The sequence below is a fragment of the Zootermopsis nevadensis genome, unplaced genomic scaffold (genome assembly GCF_977971745.1).
Source record: "Zootermopsis nevadensis isolate Lab colony 2312 unplaced genomic scaffold, Znev_1.0 Znev_ptg000022l, whole genome shotgun sequence".
Taxonomy (NCBI): Eukaryota; Metazoa; Arthropoda; class Insecta; order Blattodea; family Termopsidae; genus Zootermopsis; species Zootermopsis nevadensis.
In genome coordinates this window covers 18,393,240-18,414,087 of record NW_028259154.1, presented here as the reverse complement: position 1 = coordinate 18,414,087, position 20,848 = coordinate 18,393,240, and the positions used below count along the sequence as shown (strand labels likewise).

The following is a 20,848-nucleotide window of genomic DNA, read 5'->3' as shown; positions in this document are numbered from 1 at the left end:
TGATTCTGTCCTGAAGCAGTTGAATGTAGTCAACATTCTCACATTAAGATCCATTTTAATATTGTCCTAGGTGTCCCAAATAGTCTCCTCCCATGAGATGATCTTGTATGCATTTCTTATTTCCCACATGCATGCTACATGCCAGGCCATTCAAGTGGGTGTCTACATCAGTGTGTGTCCAAGTGATCCTCTGTCTTTGAAAAAGTGTAAAGTTTGAAAAGTATTAAAATGCAATTAATATTTAATATAATTGTCAACTGGTACAGTGCTACTTTTGTCCCATCTGACCTGTACTTTGTTAAGCCTAAATTATATACTTCGTCAATTTTTTTGTTACTGATATAAATCAACACATGCTACAGGGACTCCTGACATTTTGAATTCCAAATTTCATGTCCTTTTGCTGTTCCTCAAATCACAAAAAATCCATCGGACTGAGGTCTTGTATATTATTTTATAATATGTTAATTTTTTAAGAGGTTGTTAGCCCTTGCCCAGCCCCCAAGTTGGAGTAACACCTCTTATTGTGTCTGTGACCATTTATTCAATACATTTTTGGGTAACCTCCATATCTGGAGGCCAGGTCATCCTCCATCTGCAACATGAGGGTGGTCATGCCATAATGATACAGGACCTACTTGGGTAAGTTACATGTTAAAAATTGATACCTTTGTTTATGGTCTTTATTTGTATTCTAATTTCATACAGTTCAGTGACAAATATTATTCAGCAGCAGTGCATGGTGCTGGAAATTATATTAAACACAGTCCAGTGGCTCCATATTTGCTGATGGTTCTTCAGTTTTGTCTTTCTCTAATACCAAATTTCTTACAAATGAGCAAGAGGATAAGAGCAATTTTTGGCACATCATACACAAAGAAATAACTTTTTATTAGATATACATATATGAACCATACCTTATCTAGACACACAGCTAATACTTGATTATCGTGCACATTGGAGGAATAACAAACCATAAATGGAAAGAAATGTGTCATATCTTTATTTGGGCACATGGAAGTATCGATATTGTGTATAACTGATTTGATTTGGGTGTTATAAACTGTTCCCTTAATCATCTGTATAAACCTCGCATGCTCACAGTTTTGGTTCAGATTTGTCATATGTGACTACCATTTTCTCCAAGACATAATTTTAAGTAACTGACCTCATCATTTTCTCTAATGTTTGTTTCAGTTTTATCTTGAATCTGTAAAAACTTAATGTATTCTTATTTGGCAGTAGTGGTATAACCCCATTATGTGAAGCTTATGCTTCACACTGATGTCAGTGGAATTACTGATAGTTCAAAGCCAGATAATTCAAGGTCAGTTATATTTCAGATTGAATCTTGTACAACATGTATAACCATATTCAGTAGTACATATGCATGTGTAGAGCATTCATATGCAAAAAGATTTGAGCTAATCAGGTAGTTATGTGCCTTGTATCAGCCAACAACATTTATATGAGCAATTTAGTGTTTCTGTAATATATATTTATGAGAATTGCGAATATTTTTAAATATGAGCAGTTTATAAGGTTTTGCAATGATATTTGTAACTTTACAAAAGCACTAGCCTTCAAATGACTTCTAAAACAGTTCATAACTAATTTCTTTAAAACAGTAATATAAAAGAAAGTACTTTTTTGCTAATATTTTTAACACCATTTTTCAACATTTACCACTGAACTCCTCTGTATACCTGTGGAGTCACTTCCATTTTGTAAATGGAGTTCTGATAGTATATCTCAGAGGTACACTTAATCTTATTCATACTTTTCCATTTTACAGCCACAGTGCAATTGACTCTCTTGTAACACAGTCTCTAGAAATATTATTTATTTTCTAATACCAAAACTAATGGCAATGAGTTATATTTCATGGACTGGATAGACAGCTTAACTGTTGGCCAATACAGTGCAGATTTTCTGATTGTGTTTACTGTATTATGGGAGAGTCAACTGCAATATGAGACTGCAACAAGAATCTATAACCATACCAAATAGTCAATATTTAACACATACTAAGTGTACAATGTAGGATATTTCTATTTTTCTGGAGTGCTCAAATTCTATTTTAAAATTATTGTCTTCATGAGGTCCATTACCATCTCTCAAAATCACAAATGGTGACATATGAGTGTCTCTTTAATTCACTCTTTTCTGGGGACTTTCAAATGTGTTTATTATTTTAATTTTTGATAAAATGCAGTAACTTCTTATAACGTGGTAAGTCGCTTGTGTAATATGTCTGTAGTATATAACAGTTACTTAAAGATGTACTTTCCAACTAACAATAAAGATAATCAAAATTATTATTATTCTGGACACTGTCCATTGTCTTAAGATTTTACAGATACAACATGATGATGATGGCTGTTTTCTGGGTTGTAGTGCTATGTAGTCTGGTAGGAGTTTACCAACTTTTGAGAGGTCCTTACTGCCTCTCATTAGGACAAGGAGCGATGGAGACGACAAGGACCTCTGAAACATCGGGAGGCTTCTACCAGACTGCATAGTGCTACAACCCAAAAGACAGCCATCTTCGAATTAACCACTGTGAAAACCTCAAGTCCTAAATCATTTTGAAAACTGGACCCAGGGACTGAAATTAGGAATCCTCTTTCTCCACATTTTCACCTAGTGATGTTAACAGATCTGGTTTTCAAAACTTCTTTTTGAAGAACTTCAAATGATGGACAAGTCCAAAATATTAGTCGTGCTCACTACCATACACCATCATCAAACTCTTTGGAGTCAATTACAGCCCTAACTAACTAGTCCCCATGTCATTCAGTGTCAGTTCTAATTGTGTATTTCAATGCTTACATCTGTCTGAACTTGTTTCCATAATTTCCATACAGATTACCAGGAAAGAATAAGTAAGATACTGTGCAAGCATGCAAGTCAATTTTGCAACATCATAATACATGTATTCACAGGCTTTGCCTGAAAGGTATTTGTAATAAGAGTCCTGAATTTGTCATTTCAACAACCAATTTTTAGAAGCACACATTTTGTGTTCAAATTTCCAGGTTACTATTAATACATGTAATTACTTGTTTTATGATGTCCTGTAATACCACAAAGGAAACCAAGTATGCAAAATGGCACATTTCTCATTCACATGCAGATTTGGCTGTCAAGCTCTTGAGTTGCATCACTGCATTCATGGAGTGACCATAATGTCTACATCATGTAATGCTACAGATGGAAGGGCAAAGAAGTTTCAGTGTGGCAAAACTATGTATCCAGGTCTCGTGCTGGGTCTCCTCCTTTCGCCCTCCCAGCTGCCAGTCATGTAAGTACTGTTTTAGGTAGGAAAAATACTTTTTTGTTATGAATGCTTACCTGCAAGTGAGCAGAACAAAATTTGGAATTCCATTTCAATCTAGATTTTGACAATACATAGTTAGTGGTTTACAGACATAGACATTAAGGTGAAAATGCCTTATGAAGAGGATACTTATTCATGAATCATGACCTTTGGAATGTCAAGAAAGAGTAAGTCATTTACACAATTAACAAATTAAAACAGATGGTCAAGTTATACATATCATGAGTAGCTATTCTCTCTCTTACTCAAATTACCATCTACCAAATTTGAATGAACAACCTCTATTCCCAATTTTCCTGCAAGAATTGCATTTACTTCCATACGATTCCATATAGAGGCCATGAATATAGTAAAGCAGAGCAGAACGGTAACGATAATACGTATTATGTCGTATGTCTTGAAACAGCTGAAAGGGGCTTCTGAACCAGTTGTACACAACAGTGTGAGGAACAGAGCAGCAGAGTATATCCAATAGGACCGTTTATCTTGGTTCAGCCTTGTTAGTGCTGCATCACACACAGCACCACACTCCTTCAGAGCTTCGACGTATTCCGTTTTATTTACTGTTGCATCTTCGAACACTTGAAATAGAAATTCAGCATAAAATGTGAAGTTTAACCTCTAACACGCTTCTAGACATCAAAATGTTTTGACTCAAATTTGTACTTTGTTTTTAGACTTTGAACATTTCACTGTGCCTGCAAAAATCACAAAACCCAAATCAGGGAAGTCCCCTAAGTAATATAGTGACTCCTAACATTTTGAAGAAAATGCATGAATGAAGAGAATTATTTGGTTTGAAAGACAGAAACTGAATAACAGTTTTACAATCCTTCACATTCTGTTTCTCCACCTCAGTTTTTCAGTGTGGTTCTCCAGAGAGAGAGAGCAAGTTTCGCCTCTGCTCCATTACCTTGCCATACTTTTTATGTATCATTTATTGATTCTAAAATAAGCACAAAATAATAAAATTAAAACCCAACATGACTCCACAAATAATGTATTGAAAATAAAGTAATTACCATTGGATGTTTTGACTATCCTCAAGGACACCTGCAATGCTTCATGGTCTGAATAGCTGAAATTTTGTTCGGGAACTTGCTCAGGCAGGGGAAACTGATATTGCAGACACTGCACCTATAAACAGGGAGGGGGGAAACATATCTATATAACCTTGTGCAGGGTACATAAAAGTGTCTTTCAATTCCAGTTAGTAAACATATATTTACCACAATGCCCGGCCTAGACTTATACATGACATAATCTATCCGACTGCCTGCAGGCTTCTCCACGCACAATCTCTTGTAGGTATAGCTATTTCGAACCGATTCATTGGTTCCTACACAATTAGCTGACACCTACGGAACAAATTAACAGACAAAATCAAGTAAAAATTACCAGTTAACTCATTCATGCATAGATAATAAACTGATGATGTGAAAATATTTAAAATGGAAATAAAATTAGACAGAAAATTAAAGCACTATTTAGAGTTGACTGTGGAGACTTTGATGATAAAATGCTATATATTTCATCACATTCTCAGCAATCATAAAATATAGTGAACACAAGTACGTATTTTCATAAAGAAATCTGTTATCAGATATGTAGACGGAGAAACCTAGAGGCTTACTAAGAAGGACTTTAAAATAAATATTAAATCTTGTGTTAATGCCTCCTCCAACCCTTTTTCTAGGGAAAAAAACTTGTAATATTCAACTGCTGTCAGTGCCTAACTGGAGACGTGGACTGTAAGCTGAAATATTTTATGTTTTTGCACACTTCTTGCTGTGTACATAGAAAAACTCTGCCAGGTTTCTTTCCTTTAAATACGTTAAAAACTTCTAGCTACGGTAATGTGAAAATACAGTATGTTTTGAAAGTATGAATCTTTAACAGTGTGCTTTCAGTTATGCTTGTGATACCTACTTGCTGTGCTTGAAAGAAGCTGTCTTGTAATTGAGCATTGTGACAGATTATCTTGTATGATAAATCCCCTGGTTCAGTGTTGAGATCTCCACCCAAGATTACTATGTCAGCATTAGCTGATGTAATATAGATGAACTGTGACATGTCAAATGCTTGCAAAACTCTGTGTGCCATGTATTCATCATTCCTGTGATTATATTCAGCATGTAACTGAAAGATATAAGGTTTTATATAACAGTTGTCCTGTACAGCTTGTATCATTGCCTGTTACTAAGAAGAATGAACTGAATTTAATCATGAGAAACTTTCAGTGGAGTAAACCAAAATGAATTGTGGAGTATAATGCTTCAGACTGAGATATGTCATCCTCCCCCCCCCCCTTCCCCCAACATCTGGGGTGAGGGAAATACAATGCCTGTAATGGGAAACCTAAATAGTCGTAGAAAGGTAATGAAAAGGGCGAGTATTAACAAAAGAACAAGAGCATATCATATTCGGGGATTGGAACAACAGAATAATTTATGAATGTTAACATATAACAAGAGAGAAGAGGCCTGGGTTGTTCAAGTAAGACTTTCCATGAGAACGATGGAAAGATTAGAAAACTGAAACCATGACTCATTTTGAAAGTGCTTCAAGAAAATAATTAAAGAGATACTTACATGGGCTGAATATATATTTATACTGATGCCTTTGCATATAACTCTACACAGACCAATTCCCTTGCCACCAAACCAGTCACCATGATGAAACTTATGAATATAGCCATTCACTGGCCACTGGTGGAAAAACACGTTTTCAATTACGTATCGTGAAAATATACACACTCCAGAACCAAACACACCACTGTAATTTAAAACTAAAGTTATTAAATTGATACAGATTTCCAAAATTGATGGTCATAGAGGAATGAGTTAATCATTCCACAACAAATCTTCCAGCTATGCAATCAACAATCTTAGATTTTAATTAATCTTTAATATATATACTTTACATCTCTCATATGGAAGAACATTATTCAGCAAAAATAAGTTAAAACTTAGAACAGATACTGAAACTAGAATAGTTTTCAAACCTTCAGAAATGCCTTTTCAAAATTTTACCCCAAGATTTGCATTATGCTGATGTATAAAAAATCATTGATAAGGAATATGATGAGTGCACAATACAGAAAGTATGTCAAGTCCTCTCAAACTGTTTCATATGTTTCTCTTGGCAGTTCTAATGATTAAGTTATACTAATGTTGCATTACATTATCCAGTCAACATACATATAATTGTTATTGTTGTTTTGTTAATACCTGTAAAAATAATGGGAATAAGGTAATACTCTATGTGCTAATTTCTTGATATGAATGTAATCATTATCAGACCACACTTCTTGCAGGCATACAATGTCATATTTTCCCAAAGACAGCTCTTTAGCTATTGCATTCATTCTTGTCTTCCTGTTTTTGGATATTCCTGGGATACCCCTGTTTAACAGGAACAAACAGTTAGAAGAAAGTTTAATCAAATGCAGTTTTGTCCATGACCCTTAATACCCACAGTCCCAAAAAGTACCGAGCAGCAATTCATATCTGCTTCCATTGGTTTACAACTTGCAAAGCAAGCTGGAAAAAAGTGTAAATTAGAAACTGTGAATGAGATCTCGTGTACAAGTATGATCACAGATATGAAAAGGCACAATCCTCATACTGTTAAAAACCCGAGATGTGATATAAAATTGGTATTCTAGGTTAGGAATAACGGAATCCTGTCATTTTAAATATGCTGAATAGTAACTGCTTCCTCACATTGCTATTTTTATAAAAAATTTGTTTACATGCATGAAAAAATTATATGTATGTAAAACGTTTTGGTGGGAAGAGGATAAATGAAACATTTAGTTGTGGCAGGCACATTCACACCGTTCCATACTTCAAAATTAAGGAAAATTACAATTTTTTGGTTGGTACCCCATTGGGTTTTAAGTTGTTACCTGTCAAAATTCAAACATATTAAACGTGCACCTACCAACAATTCAATGTGAACACATTAATGTCCGTTTCTACAGACATATTTCAATGTTTTAAAATAAAACGAACTAAAAATGTAAAAATAAACAAACAAATGCTATGGTCCCATAAATTGTACTTGGCAAATTATTTACAGCATTTATGAACTACTGTACACGTCTCCATCGCTGCATCGCATACTGTAGGTGTTTTGTTATGTGACGTAATGATTGGATGCAAAAGTAAAATATACAATTCCGGTTATATTAGGTGAATGAAGATGAACAATACTTATTATCCATTAAAAATTAAGCAACTGTGTTGTGTTACTATGTTTTAAAACATAATATTCCATTTTAGACAGCCTAGAATGGTAATGCAGTGTTGCCAACTGCAGGGTATTATTATTATTATTGTTATTATTGAACAAGAATATATTATTAAATTGTAATGTGAATGTATTATTTTTCAGGGAAATTCCAGTTATGTAGTTTACTGAACTCCTTATAATGCCTTGTTGGAGACATTATCTTATACGCTTTTTAAAATTTGAACGTGTTGGCAACAGTTAAATGGCCATCTGTTTGTTCCTGATTGGTTCGCTGGAAAAGAAAACCGGGAGGGGAAACCTCTGAAGTCCGGAATAATCAGGAAGTTCTGAGTTTTGTGTTTTATTAAATCTATGTTGGGTCACTTAAAAGTGTTGTAGAAATACTTAATTCTTTATATACGACGATTGTGATTCCCATAGATTGTGTGGTAAATAAAAGTGATCTGCTTTACGTGGAGCAGCGATACATTTCATATAATCACAGGTTACAGTAATGGGATTATTGTACACCCTAGTCACTTTACTAATCAATGAAATGTTACTGGAGTATTGTGTATGGTGATAATATGTGCACACCAATTTTTATGTTCTGCTGGTGTATTAGAGATATTTAATTAAAATTTGCTACAATCTACTGCACTTTATTTAGCAATATGATAAATTTAAGAATGGAGTTGATATTACTGGAATAATTACAGTTTTTATATTTCATGTGGTTTCAGGTCAAATAAAACCAAATTTTAAAATAATGAATAAGAGGCTTCTCAGCTGCTTTATTGTAGGTGTCGTTTTTCTGAGTTTAGCTGCTGTGAGTCAGTCAGAGAATGAAGATGATGATGATGCTGCTGTAGTAGCAACTGAAGAAGTGAGCATTGAAGGTTTCTTTTTTTTACAACTCAAAATAATTAGGGGAGGATAGCTATAAATGTATTGGGTAAGGAGTTGCAGATAGCCTATAAGGAGTGGTCATCTTGCTAGTGGGGTTAGGTTGTGGTGCTAGCAACATCTGATCATAAAACATATTCTGAAATATTATACAGTGCTTTGGACTTGGCCACTATTTGACATGGCCTAAACAACGTGAAGAGGGCATATGATTTAGAAGCTGGAATGTTGGGAGTCTCTGCAGAGCAGGTTCATTGAAACCAGTAGAAAGAGAATAACTTAACGAAAGTGGAAGAATGAATGGGACAAGGATAGCATTTTACTATTTATATTTTTTAATTTCTGTGTGGGAAAGAGACAGACAATAATCACATAGGGTAAGTCGTTTTTATGCATAAAAGTATTAGTTCAGCAGTTAAGAGGGTACAAATTGTTCACAGTAAAACATGATAAAACTAGGTCAGTGATGTAACATTGTCTTAATATGCATGCACAAATTGAGTAAAAAAGGATTCTTTCAGAATATATAATCTGCATTTTGTCAGTTACTTATATGGCACATAATTGTAGTTAGTTACGGTTGGGAAATTATTTGAGGGGAAATAAATATTTCAGTCATAGTCTTCGGATGTTATAAATTGCAGCAGAATAAATCATAGTTTGGCAAAAATTTATTTAAACAAATAGATTAAAGGAAGCAGGTAAAATTGCACTTATAGAAATGGAAATAATTTCAACAGAGTAAGATACAGATATAATTAATCCAGTGGGAATAGAGAGAGAAATGTCTGAAAGAAAATAGATTGTTATTCTTATTTCGTATTTCTTCGTTTCTCCGTATATACAGAATTGTCATTTTGCAAACAAATTAAAATGTGTCACTTTTTTTGAATAGGTTTTCCTCTAACTTATGCATGTTGTACTTAATTGCTATGGCATTAAGATCTGTGAGGATGTGGATATATAGCTGTGTAGATTTTTAACTTCAGTACTAGTCGGACGTGAGTGAAGAGCTTCATGCTTCTACCACTTTATCTTTGGGGAGAGAGGTCCTGCTATCTAGTAGATATGTTTTAAAGTACATTGAGAGATGTAGTTGTTTCCAGTTTAGTGTTGTTTCTGATTGGAAGTAGTGTGAGTTGGGAAGATCCATTACTAGTGTATTTTACCGTGTGGTTAACATTGTTTTGTTCAGTTAATATACTGCACAAGAGTGAGTTAAATTCATTTGGTTTAGTGCACATATCATTAATGATGGTAATGAGAAATCCTGAGATGTGCACTAATATCCTACTTACAGCTAACCTCCAAGAAATCAACTGTTTGCCTAACTTTGCCAAGCAAGAAACTTCCTTCAGTATGAGCATTACAGTACATTTTTATACCCTGAAGGTGGTTAGCCTAGAATGTTGTCCCTTCTTATATGCAGTCAGGAAATTTGGTTTCTTGTGTGAAAATTTTCAGTATAAATAACAGTAGGAAATATTCTTAGCATTTAGAACTAAATCCCTACTTCTTTCAGGAGGACCCAGTTGAAGAAGACATCATTTATAGAAGTCCTATACCATCAGGCAATGTTTACTTTGCAGAACATTTTGATGACATTAATCAATTCAGCAAGAAGTGGATTCTATCAGAGGCTAAGAAACATGATGTAGATGATGATATTGCCAAATATGATGGTCAGTATGAAAATTTTCCTGTTTAATTTGTTCAAGGACAGACCTTTCTCTAACAACATTAAAGTACATAACTTCGGCTTTTGGGAATGAACTGTGACAAGTGTTGAAGTTATTCCAGCATTTTGGCAACTGCTGTGTTTGCACAAACAGAACATACTCAATGCTTGATTAAACACTAGCCATGAAAACCTGGGGACAGGAATAATTAAAGTGAATTCATATCTTTAATATAATACTTTGTGTGCTACATAATCCCTGTTGTTGTGATCAGAATTGATCTATATTGATGACACACTCTAATAATATTGTCACTTTGTTAGCACAGTCACTGTTGACATTATATTTGTTAAGACTATGTATGATATTGCAGGGAAATGGGAAGTTGAGGTTCCACAGAAGAATGGCCTGACTGGAGATCTTGGACTGGTTTTAAAATCTAAAGCAAAGCATGCCGCAATATCGGCTCACCTGGATCGTCCTTTCAAGTTCACAGTAAAACCATTGATAGTACAATATGAAGTAACATTGCAAGAGGGACAAGAATGTGGTGGTGCCTATCTCAAACTACTCTCACATGGCAAACATACAGCTGACCTTCGCCACTTTAATAACAAAACACCATACACCATTATGTTTGGGCCAGATAAATGTGGCAATGATCATAAAGTAAGTTTGCCATGTAAACATGGTGTCTGAGGAGCTGATATTTATTTGTAATTTATTTATTGACACTGTAGTCAGTAGCTCACACTATGTAGCGTTGAGTGATAGGATGATTAATGAATAAGGAAACAAGAAAGGCTATGGAAGGAAATGGTCTTGGTCTAGCATTTGCTTGGGGGAACTGAGGAAATACATGAAAACTTTGGTCTGGATAGCTAGTCTCTTGGCTGAGAATTGGAACCTCCCTAATATGAAGCAGGCATGTTACACCATTGAGCTGCAACATCCGGCCAAAATGTATTGTAGCATGTCTTTGATAATATCGTACTAAAATTATGGGTTATTGAGTTACTTAATTCTTTTAGGAGGAATCATAGATTTTTAACCTGATTATTGATAGTCTTATTGAACTGATTTTTGATTAACTTCTTTGTCTCTTCAGCTTCACTTTATTTTCCGTCACAAGAATCCACTGAATGGAACGTTTTCAGAGAAGCATTGCAAGAAACCCAAGGAACGCCTGGAGGAACCATTCAAAGATAAGCTTCCACACTTGTATACATTAGTTGTTCGACCTGACAATACATTTACAGTGAAACTTGATCACAAAATAGTCAACGAGGGTAGTTTACTTGATGATTTCACTCCTCCTGTGAATCCACCCCCTGAAATTGGTGATCCTGATGACACGAAGCCTTCAGATTGGGATGAACGCGAGAAGATTTCTGACCCAGAGGCACGCAAACCTGACGATTGGGATGAGGATGCTCCAGCTATGATACCTGATCCTGCAGCGACCAAACCAGTTTCCTGGCTGGAAGATGAGCCTCAAATGATTCCAGATCCAAATGCAGAGAAGCCTGATGACTGGTCAGTTCTTTTGCAGCAAGTTCAAGTCTGTGTTTTAGCATTCAAATTCAAAGCTGCATTGAAGGTGCACTCTTGAATAGTTCTGAATTATATAAAACAGTCATCCTAGCCATTTCCATACTTTTAACTATGCAAAAAAGAACATGGTAAGAAAATGCAAATAAATTTATTGAGAAGTATAAATTCTCTTTCAAATTTCACTTTTATTGTACTGTGTTTGCTTTTAAAACTTTTATAGTCTTTTCAGACCAACAGTAGGAAATGAAAATGTGTTTATTATGGGGTTAAGAGCCATTAAAAGTTGGGAAGTACTTGTTACCATTTAGAATAGAATGTTGTATCCTCCCATTTCCTATCTAAAACCCTGTAGATCATTTTAATCATTTGGGGAAGAAGGAGATTTAAAGCCCAGCTCACAGGGCCTGACAACAGCAGGAATGTGACTCTGAAGTTTTAACTTGTATTGATAGTACTGGGTGGGCGGACATGTTTGGACTGTTACAGCTAAAACATTCTAGTAAAAAGTATTTGAAAGAAAGTGCATTGCCGTAGTTCTGTTTTAAAAAATGTTGATAGGCGATTCATGAAATAAACAAATTTGTATACAAATTTAAATACACGGCGCACACCTTTCTGGAAATGTTTTTCTTACCAATTGTAATAAAACTCTAGTTTAGATGTTTATCTTTGTGTTGTATATAAAAACACTGGTCTGTACTTGGGCTTATTTTGTGTTTGGGCACTGACATTTTGTAGTTCATCTCTTGGCTGAACATACGTGATGCTAGGGGTGCAGTCTTTCACTTGGCTAGTGCTCAGTGTGTTGAGCTACAAGGCTAGTCATTTGACTGCCTTGTGATATTGGATTCAAGTGGACATTTTGCCCATCTTTGTTACAATGGAAAATCATGTGTATTTTTACTGATGTAAGCCTGAAATGTGTGAGAGGTGTAATGGATGTGCATTGCATGAATGACTGTAATAAACAGTAGGTTGTGAATTGTTGGAATAATGTAATCAGAACGGTGCACGTGCGTAACACAGAATTCCGTTTTCTTTTTTAACAGGGATTCTGATATGGATGGGGACTGGGAGGCACCACTCATTCCTAATCCCATCTGTGAGAGTGATGCAGGCTGTGGTCCATGGGAACCTCCACAAATAAACAATCCAGACTATAAGGGAAAATGGCGTGCACCCCTTATTGATAACCCAAATTATAAAGGTAGATGGAATCCCCGGAGGATTCCCAACCCAGACTTCTTTGAAGACAAAGATCCTTTCAGAATGACAGATATTGTAAGTATATGATGCCTCAACATAAGTTTTTGTTTCTATCAGGATGAAGTCTACACGATCTTTAACGCAATGGCTCTAAACTACGACAAGGTAGAAAATATATATAGGTCTATGAACACCAAAAAAGTCATACAAAAACACTGGTAGAAGGTATGATTTCTGTCTGTAAGTTAACAAGTACAGCTAGGACCTACTATAAGATCAAGGAACAGCAGAATATTTGTGGAAAACAGTTGAAAAGAGTGTGATGTTATACACTTCAAAGATAATCTTGTTGCCGCTGAATAAAACTTGAGTTCAAGACATAATTTTTTCTTGACTTACAATGTAATTTTCATACTTTCTTGTCATGTTTCAGGCTGCAGTTGGGCTAGAATTATGGTCTATATCAAACTTGATTTTATTCGATAATATTATTATAACTGATGATCAAACTGTGGCTGAAACCTGGGCTTCAGAGACCTTTGACCTCAAGCGCAGGAAGCTTGACAAAGATGGAGTGAGTACTGGTTTTGCTTAAAACGCTTGGTTATTAATGTAAATAATTAAAATTTATCATTTATGTTTAAACTGAGATTTTTATGAAAAAGCAGGAGAAAATAATATTGCCAGAATGCAGAAATAGTTGTATTTTTTGTACATCATTTATTGGCTGTTTGTTAGAAAGTCTGCAGTTCTTATTACATCTTTGTCTTTGAATGAGTTGACTTTTTAGGAATAGTTGTAATGAATTTCCAAAAGTGCACACTTTAACTTTGCTGTGTCCGTCTGTAACAACTTGAACTGCAGAATGGATTTGGATTAAATTTCATATTCCCAAACAACGAACACAGTACAATAAAAGTATGGAAATGGCTAGGATGACTTTGAATGGTTCCTCCAGGCGTTCCTTGGGTTTCTTGCAATGCTTTTCTGAAAATGTTCCATTTAGTTGATTCTTGTGACGGAAAATACTAGATGGATGAACATCTTCCAAACATAATAACTCTTAAAAGTGACAGCAACACCCTGATCCGTTATTTGAATAAGGGACGTGGTGTTTGGAAGGAGGAACATTACATTCACTTTCTCACAGTAAGCCCTTTAATTCAAAGAAGCTTTCTGTAACCCAAACATTCTTATTAGATTGCCATACAACACGCAAAACTTCTTTAGGCTCACCCTTGAGTGCTCAAGGGTTCTCTTCAGATGCATCTCCACAATAGTGCGTAAAGATCGTCAGAAGCTTTAAATCCTGGGGCCACCTTCTCTTGCACTGAGACGACCATTTTACTTAGCATCTGATTCCAGAACAACCCAGTCTCTTCCAGATTGACCTCTGGTTGGCGCAAATATCTATGCCTTTCAATCATCACTTGGAGGAGGACTGGATATTTCTCAGCAGCAGCTAACTCAGCTGCTGGAGCTTTGCCTGTTAGCTTGAGGTTGTGGAATTAATTGCACCCTTTAAAATATTGAAACCACTCATCAGCAGCAAAGGATCACCTTTTCGGATCTGCTTCTATAGCATTCAGGTTCCGAACAGACATTTTGCTTTAGCCTGAATGATTACGGAGGATAGAGGGATGGTACATTGGTGTTGATGCTCAGGCCACTGAGGCAGCATCCTTTCCAGTTTATCCATAATTGGCACCCTAATTTGTGGGATCTTACTAGCCTTCATTCTCATCACACTTTCAAGGCTTTCCTTAATTTTATCAACTGATTTTGTTATGGTTTTTAAAGTCGATTCACCGATTCCCATGCCATTGGCTATGTTAACTGTGCATTTGTTATGTTTGTACCTGCTTATTTTTCCTGAAGGGTAATAAATCTTCTGTGTTTGATGCCATTGCTAGCACTGTTGTCACTGCTTTTATGTTTGTTCATGGCAGTCACTTTTAACTTTTAAGTTATTGGTTGACTGATTGCGCCTAAGGAACTATGTGCATGCATATCAGGTGATCGCACAAGAACATAACAATATTTATTGAAGTTATGAAATCACGCTGTAGGGCAATCACGTAAAGTGAGATCGTGTTTAACGAGGGATACCCACACAGTTTGAAATGTTAACATTTATGAGTTTGAAACTTAGAGGCAATTATGAGTGAATTTTCTGGAATTATGCTATGAATTTATTTCTTAACATACTTACTTTTTTGTATCTAATTTGATGCTGCGTAAATGAAAACATGATATATTGTACTGGGACCTCACTTGTTGAATAATGACATTAGTTTAATGCCATTTATATTTAGTTACTGTATGTGTGTAGGAGGCTATTGTATAATTATTTAGTGGGACTCGTCCATCGTGCAAGTGATTTTAATTTAAAAACTCATAGTTAATGGATGATGTTCAACAGAATAATTATACATGTTATGTTGCACCGTCATCAGAAACCTTTAAAGTTTGCTTATGGAAAAGGGTAATCTTGTGGTTGGTAATGTATGAGCTCTCATCTTTGTTTTTCTCATGGAAAAGTTTTGGTGGTGTTTGTTCTTATCAGGCAACATTTTGGGGTAAGATGATGAAAATCCTCAACTATAGACCTGGTTGGTGGGCATTGTACTTTGTATACTGTGCCATTCCGATCGGAATATACGTATGCTACCTATGGAAGAGGGTTGCAGAGGTAACCGGAAGCTGTGCAGTGTATTGTTATTTGCTCTTAATTTACGCAGTAATTGCTAGATGGCAGTAAAACTTGTGTGCCCTGGAAAATTAAATGTAGCCATTATTATTGAATGTTTGGGTGTTTAAATATGCTGTAATTACTTAGGTTATGTAGAACAAGTAATGTTGGTAATAATAGAGAATGATGAAGGAAATGGTGAGAAGTACAATGCAGAAGGTACAGAGATACTCCTTCATGGTAATCTGTTTTTGGTGTATAAAGCTGATTGAAATGTGAATCAGGTTTTTCATTGTTTCCCAATGTCTCCATTGGCCACAAATTTGCCATAAAAATTCTATCCTGCAGGGGTGGGGTAAATGTACATATATAGAGAAACAGTGCCTGAATAAAACTATGTAATATGAAAGTATTAAGTCAACTTATTGACATGCTAAGATCAAAATTCCTGTTCTAATTATGACAAACTGTGCATAAGTCATCAGCATGAAGAAAGGGGTAATGAAAGAAGTTTGATTTCTTAAGTTCCTAATTATCTTGAGACATATTTGAGCAAACATGGTTTTAATGACAGGCCTGAAATCTTAAAATATTTGCTTCCATATGATAAAACTCTTCTTGTTTTTATTTTCGTTTGTTTGTCATTAAGAAATGTGTGATATTAATCCATAATATGCTATTGCACTTCTAGAAAATAGTGAATTATAACATAAGTAATGTGGTAGTTCCATATACAGTATTTGCTTAATGTAATTTTCACTGAAGTGAATCTAGATGTGCACCTGTATTTTAGTTTAGTGATCATGTGAACTACAATACTTTGCTATGTCATCCCCTTACAGGAGAGTCTGTTTAGTCGACTAGTGACATACACAAATGAGCACCCGTGGTTATGGGCCGTGTATGTAATAGTGATTGGTCTACCCATAGTGCTTGTTTTAGTCTTCTGCTGTGGTTCCTCTAATCAGGTAAGCACCAGAACACCTGAAGATTAAATTATGCAGATTACCTATTCATGTATGCAGTAGAAGTTTTCCCTTGTAAACGGTACGATTTATCGAAACCTTTGCGTAGAAGTAGAATAAGGGCCATTTCTCTGTTTGTGTAGGTAGTTTTGTTTTAGGGGACCTAGTATTTATTTTCCATTTTCAGACTGTTATATTATGTTATCATCCAATTTATATGTTCAGGCCTGTATAAATTTCCTATAAATTTTGGAGCCTCTACTAGAAACTATGAACCAGATTATATCAGATGGAAATAACATTACTCTGCATTTATTTATTTGTCAGCGATGAAGCCGCAACCTTTGCGATGAAATCAGAAGTATGCGGTGAGAACGGGTTAATATCGCACAACAATGTGCAAAGATACAGGACTATCACTTGAATAAGACAATAATTTAGTGTCTTACTCAACCCCCCCCCCCCCCCCCCCCCGAGGGGGGTTCGTCAAGTATTTTAACCACCATTCGGGGGGGGTTGTTTAGGTTCTTACTCAAGGGTTAAAACACTTGAATGAGACACTAAACTAACCCTTCTGAAGGGGGGTTAGTTTAGTGTCTTACTCAAGATTTTGAAACGCAACCAACCCCCCCCCAAAAGGGGGTTGGTCAAGTGTTTAAACCCCCCCATTCGGGGAGTTAGTTTAGTTTCTTACTGAGGGGTTAAAACACTTGAATGAGACACTAAACTAACCCTCAATTCGGGGCGGTTAGTTTAGTTTCTTACACAAGGTTGGTTGCGTTTTACAAACTTGACCCCCCCCCCCCTAAGAGCTCCGAAAGGAGCGCCCTGCTCTAGTCAGAATAAAATTCAGAAAATTCTGGGCACTTTCATGAAAATTATAGGTGTCGTGGCAACCTGGTGCTGGAAATTGTGCAGGCCTGTATATGTTGATCTGCGTATATCTTTGGAAGTATATAAATTAAGTTTTATTTCTTTATAGCATTTCCATGTGATGATTATAATTGTAAAGTATAAAGTACTGGTGAATTAAAGTAATTTATTGTAAAGAACATTCCAGTGTTGCCATATCCCACTTGAAAGGAATGAACCTGCGTTATTAGAAATCATGTGAAAATTCAGAACTCAGTCAAATGATCAAGAGTTCCCCTCTCCCCAGTATTCTTATGTTTTGTGTCAGTTTTGTTTACCTGCGATTTATGGGAATGTTACACTGCTTTTTTCTATGTGCACATGCCATATAGTGTCTCAGATAACACTTCCAAATTCCACTATGACTTTTGTTTCCTGAGAGAAATTCGTTTGAATAAAGGAGCAATCTCCCCCCCCCCCCCCCCCCCAATTATTGACAGGCATTGATGCCAGTTTACTCTGCAGGTGTTATTTAAAACCTCATTTGTGGACTTGTTCACATTTAAATTTGTTGTATTTGTCTGATTTTGTAATACTGAAATGTTCAAGCCGTCATTTTCCGTTGTGACTGGCAGCATGTTGTTGCCTTACATTGTGATTGAGGTAAGAGTTACAAAATCTGCCCCAACAGTATGTACTTAAGCATCGGATTGTTTGGAAAAGTATGCATTTCACAGGAAAGAGAAGAACAGAGGCGTGTAGCAGAAGCGAAGAAGACAGATGCTGTATCTCCAGATGATGTTGACGAACAAGCACCAGCAAAGGCAACCAAATCTAAGAGTCAATTAGAGGTGCAGGAGGAAGAAGAGGAGGAGGAGGCGGCGGCAGAAGCAAGCGGAGGAGAGTTGGATACTGAAACTCCTAAGGCAGAGGTGAATTAGCATTATTATGTCCAGGAAAACAGATTAAAATGCAACACTGCAGATTGTGCACAAACTGTTTTCAGTACTCAAGATGTGTGGGGAAGTTTTGCCTATTGATTTATTAATATACATTTCAACGGAAACCTGGATGGATGCTTTGGAAAATGAGCTTATCTCTTCATTGTTGGTGTTTCGAATTGTAAAACATTGTGGGCTTGTAGGTAGATACCAACATATCAGAGAAACACCCCATTTTTATCTTCAGGTCTTAAGCTTATGTTTCTCCAGAATATTGATATCTGCTTACAAGTCATGGCATTACATGCTGGAAGACCAACATTAATGTTTTCACCGCTATGAGAACCACAACCTCACGTAGTGTACTTATCTCATTTAGTCATAAAATGTCTGCTTGTTGGTCACAGAATTTTTAGGCAGAAGTTGTATAACTTGAAACTGATATATATTTCATTTTATTTATTTGGAAGCAGTGGGGGTGGGGGTGTAAACTGGATGGAATGAAACACAATAGCTTACGCTGAAACAAATAAGTATATTTGCCACCATGTGTGAATTACATCATCAGTGTTACAGGTACATTGATTTTTCCTCAACCATTTAATATGCCTGATCTGATTGCAGGAAGCAGTGCCTGAAGTTGCAGGAGATGTACCTAGTTCTCCCAAGAAACGTCCATCAAGAAAAGAAGAATGATAGCTGTGACCTTATGTATAAATTAAGAACAAGTATTGCCAGTAATCAAAATACGTTGAGCACATCCAAATGCGTTCATGGTCTGCGGAAGTTGTTGGACTTGAAGATGGAGAGCCTTAGTATTATCATTATAATTTTTATCCAAACGCCACCATGATTAGCGTTTGAAATCCTTATTATTGTAATTATGTAACGGCACTGTCTTCAGTTATTACACGTCAGTTTGTATTAACTGGACAAGGGATATCGGAAGTTTAGGGCAGAACATACAAAGAAACTTAAAAACCAAGCCACAGAAATTAAGAATACTGATAAAGTTACTGAGTTTAAAAGTGATTATTATCACCTGTTTGCTCCTTCAAATGTGTATTTCAAAGTTGGAATTGGTATAGTACATGAAGTTTTTAAGTTCTCTGCATTCTGTGACTCCCAACTGAAATTTCCCCGCCCCAAAATCATTTTGTTTCATATTGACTGCTTTAATTTTACTTTCCCTTAAATACTGAAGAATTTGACCATAGTTCTGCAACATGTTCAGTTTCATTTGGTAAAAATGAAAATAAACTAAGCATCTTTTGTTTTTACTGCAGACTGGTGAGTTCAAGTCATGCAGTGAGAGAGTAAATCCGAAGGTATCAGTTAGGTTTTCGTTTAAATGTCATCTGCTTTCATAATTGCCTTTAAATTGTTTTATAAATGCAATACTCGGTAGCATTTAAAAGCAGAATATGCTGAGTGTTGTTAGTATAAAAAAGAATATTTACTGAAATTAATTTATTCTGCCCTTAGACTGTAATATACAGCAGGTAATGAGTATTTAAGTATCGTCAGTAACATCATAAAAATTGACATTTATCAAATTCTGTATAAAAAAATCGTGTGTATATGAAATCAATGAACTCTGTCCAGTTATTCTCTTTGTGTGTTCTCTGCTGAACTGCAGTTTAAAGTTTCCAATTAATTCTTTCAAATTCTCAGCGTGTTTATTTATGAGATGTTGGTTTATGGTAACAGAAGTTGTGTAATAATTATCTATTTTGAAGTTTCACTTTAAGTTGAAGTGGTATTGGGTGAGATGATTGTGTGTGCTTCCCAGCCATCTGGCACTTGATATAACAAGCGTGCAGAAGGATGTGTGATTTTATATGCTGTATCATCTGAAACAAGTGGTAGCTTGTATTTGTGTATTTAGTCAATAAGAAAACACCACTTCAAAAATATTTTATCCATTGCAAAATAAATATCCACAAAATGTTCATTTCAATTGTCAAACCAGTTAAGTGTTGTTGTATTTATGTATTTTATAGTAAAACTTATTTCTGTTGTAAATTAGAGTAAAGATACATAGTCATTATAGCAGCTTTGCAAATAAGTTAAAATAGTTTTAATATTGTACTAATGTCTGTCAGAAAATATTGGAGTAAAATATTACTTGTAGCTTTGTTTGTAATACTTGTTTTTACACCTGTACATCAAAATATGTTTCCTTATGCGTATTTCTAAAGTCCACATAGTTACGCATCTTAGCTGCTGAAGGTTCGTTCACAGTCCATCATGCTTGCCAGTTTGCTGTACTTCACAGAATAACACATGTTAAATTGAAACTTGCTTTTGAAATTTGTTAGTGGCTACTGAAACTTTCCATTTGAAAATTGATTTATATATGATTTATGGTGGAACATTAACATTAATATTATTAATTTCCTTTCACACATTGCTACTGTAACCGTCCTTTCACTCCAAACTTTCCATCAGGACGCCCGGCTGGTTACAAGGGGTTT

At 35.5% G+C, this 20,848-nt stretch overlaps 2 protein-coding genes across 7 annotated transcripts; one reads left to right on the top strand and one right to left on the bottom strand.

Moving 5' to 3' along the window:
* Positions 1-665: 665 nt before the first annotated feature.
* On the bottom strand, positions 666-7,642 carry nSMase (neutral sphingomyelinase). Of its 5 annotated transcripts, none has more exons than XM_022084883.2 (7): positions 7,422-7,641; positions 6,571-6,744; positions 5,932-6,115; positions 5,270-5,479; positions 4,570-4,698; positions 4,363-4,477; positions 666-3,921 (listed from the first exon to the last, which is right to left on the bottom strand). In XM_022084883.2, exons 1-7 carry the CDS (start codon positions 7,424-7,426, stop codon positions 3,560-3,562), a joined length of 1,179 nt encoding a protein of 392 aa, XP_021940575.1. In that variant the 5' UTR covers positions 7,427-7,641; the 3' UTR covers positions 666-3,559. The 5 variants fall into 5 exon arrangements, with proteins under 5 accessions (XP_021940575.1, XP_021940574.1, XP_087210071.1 ...); XM_022084882.2 differs by having other exon boundaries at positions 7,286-7,640; XM_087353947.1 differs by lacking the exon at positions 666-3,921 and adding an exon at positions 3,947-4,038 and having other exon boundaries at positions 7,286-7,640.
* A 216-nt stretch (positions 7,643-7,858) lies between these two features.
* LOC110840093 (calnexin) lies at positions 7,859-20,504 on the top strand. Of its 2 annotated transcripts, none has more exons than XM_022084881.2 (10): positions 7,859-8,025; positions 8,320-8,462; positions 10,005-10,164; positions 10,535-10,830; positions 11,270-11,697; positions 12,765-12,996; positions 13,355-13,495; positions 16,456-16,581; positions 18,168-18,362; positions 18,996-20,504. In XM_022084881.2, exons 2-10 carry the CDS (start codon positions 8,346-8,348, stop codon positions 19,065-19,067), a joined length of 1,767 nt encoding a protein of 588 aa, XP_021940573.1. In that variant the 5' UTR covers positions 7,859-8,025; positions 8,320-8,345; the 3' UTR covers positions 19,068-20,504. The 2 variants fall into 2 exon arrangements, with proteins under 2 accessions (XP_021940573.1, XP_021940571.1); XM_022084879.2 differs by having other exon boundaries at positions 7,859-8,081.
* Positions 20,505-20,848: the final 344 nt, after the last annotated feature.

Bases quoted from the DNA above. Each gene is read 5' to 3' on its own strand.
- nSMase (XM_022084882.2), bottom strand. From the start codon at position 7,329: ATGTCTGTAGAAACGGACATTAATGTGTTCACATTGAATTGTTG. The intron at 6,745-7,285 runs GTAGGTGCACGT...CCTGTTAAACAG, and splicing joins GTGTTCACATTGAATTGTTG to GGGTATCCCAGGAATATCCA. The intron at 4,699-5,269 runs GTAGGTATCACA...TTTGTTCCGTAG, and splicing joins GCTTCTTTCAAGCACAGCAA to GTGTCAGCTAATTGTGTAGG.
- LOC110840093 (XM_022084881.2), top strand. From the start codon at position 8,346: ATGAATAAGAGGCTTCTCAGCTGCTTTATTGTAGGTGTCGTTTTTCTG. The intron at 10,165-10,534 runs GTCAGTATGAAA...ATGATATTGCAG, and splicing joins TGATATTGCCAAATATGATG to GGAAATGGGAAGTTGAGGTT. The intron at 18,363-18,995 runs GTGAATTAGCAT...ATCTGATTGCAG, and splicing joins CTGAAACTCCTAAGGCAGAG to GAAGCAGTGCCTGAAGTTGC.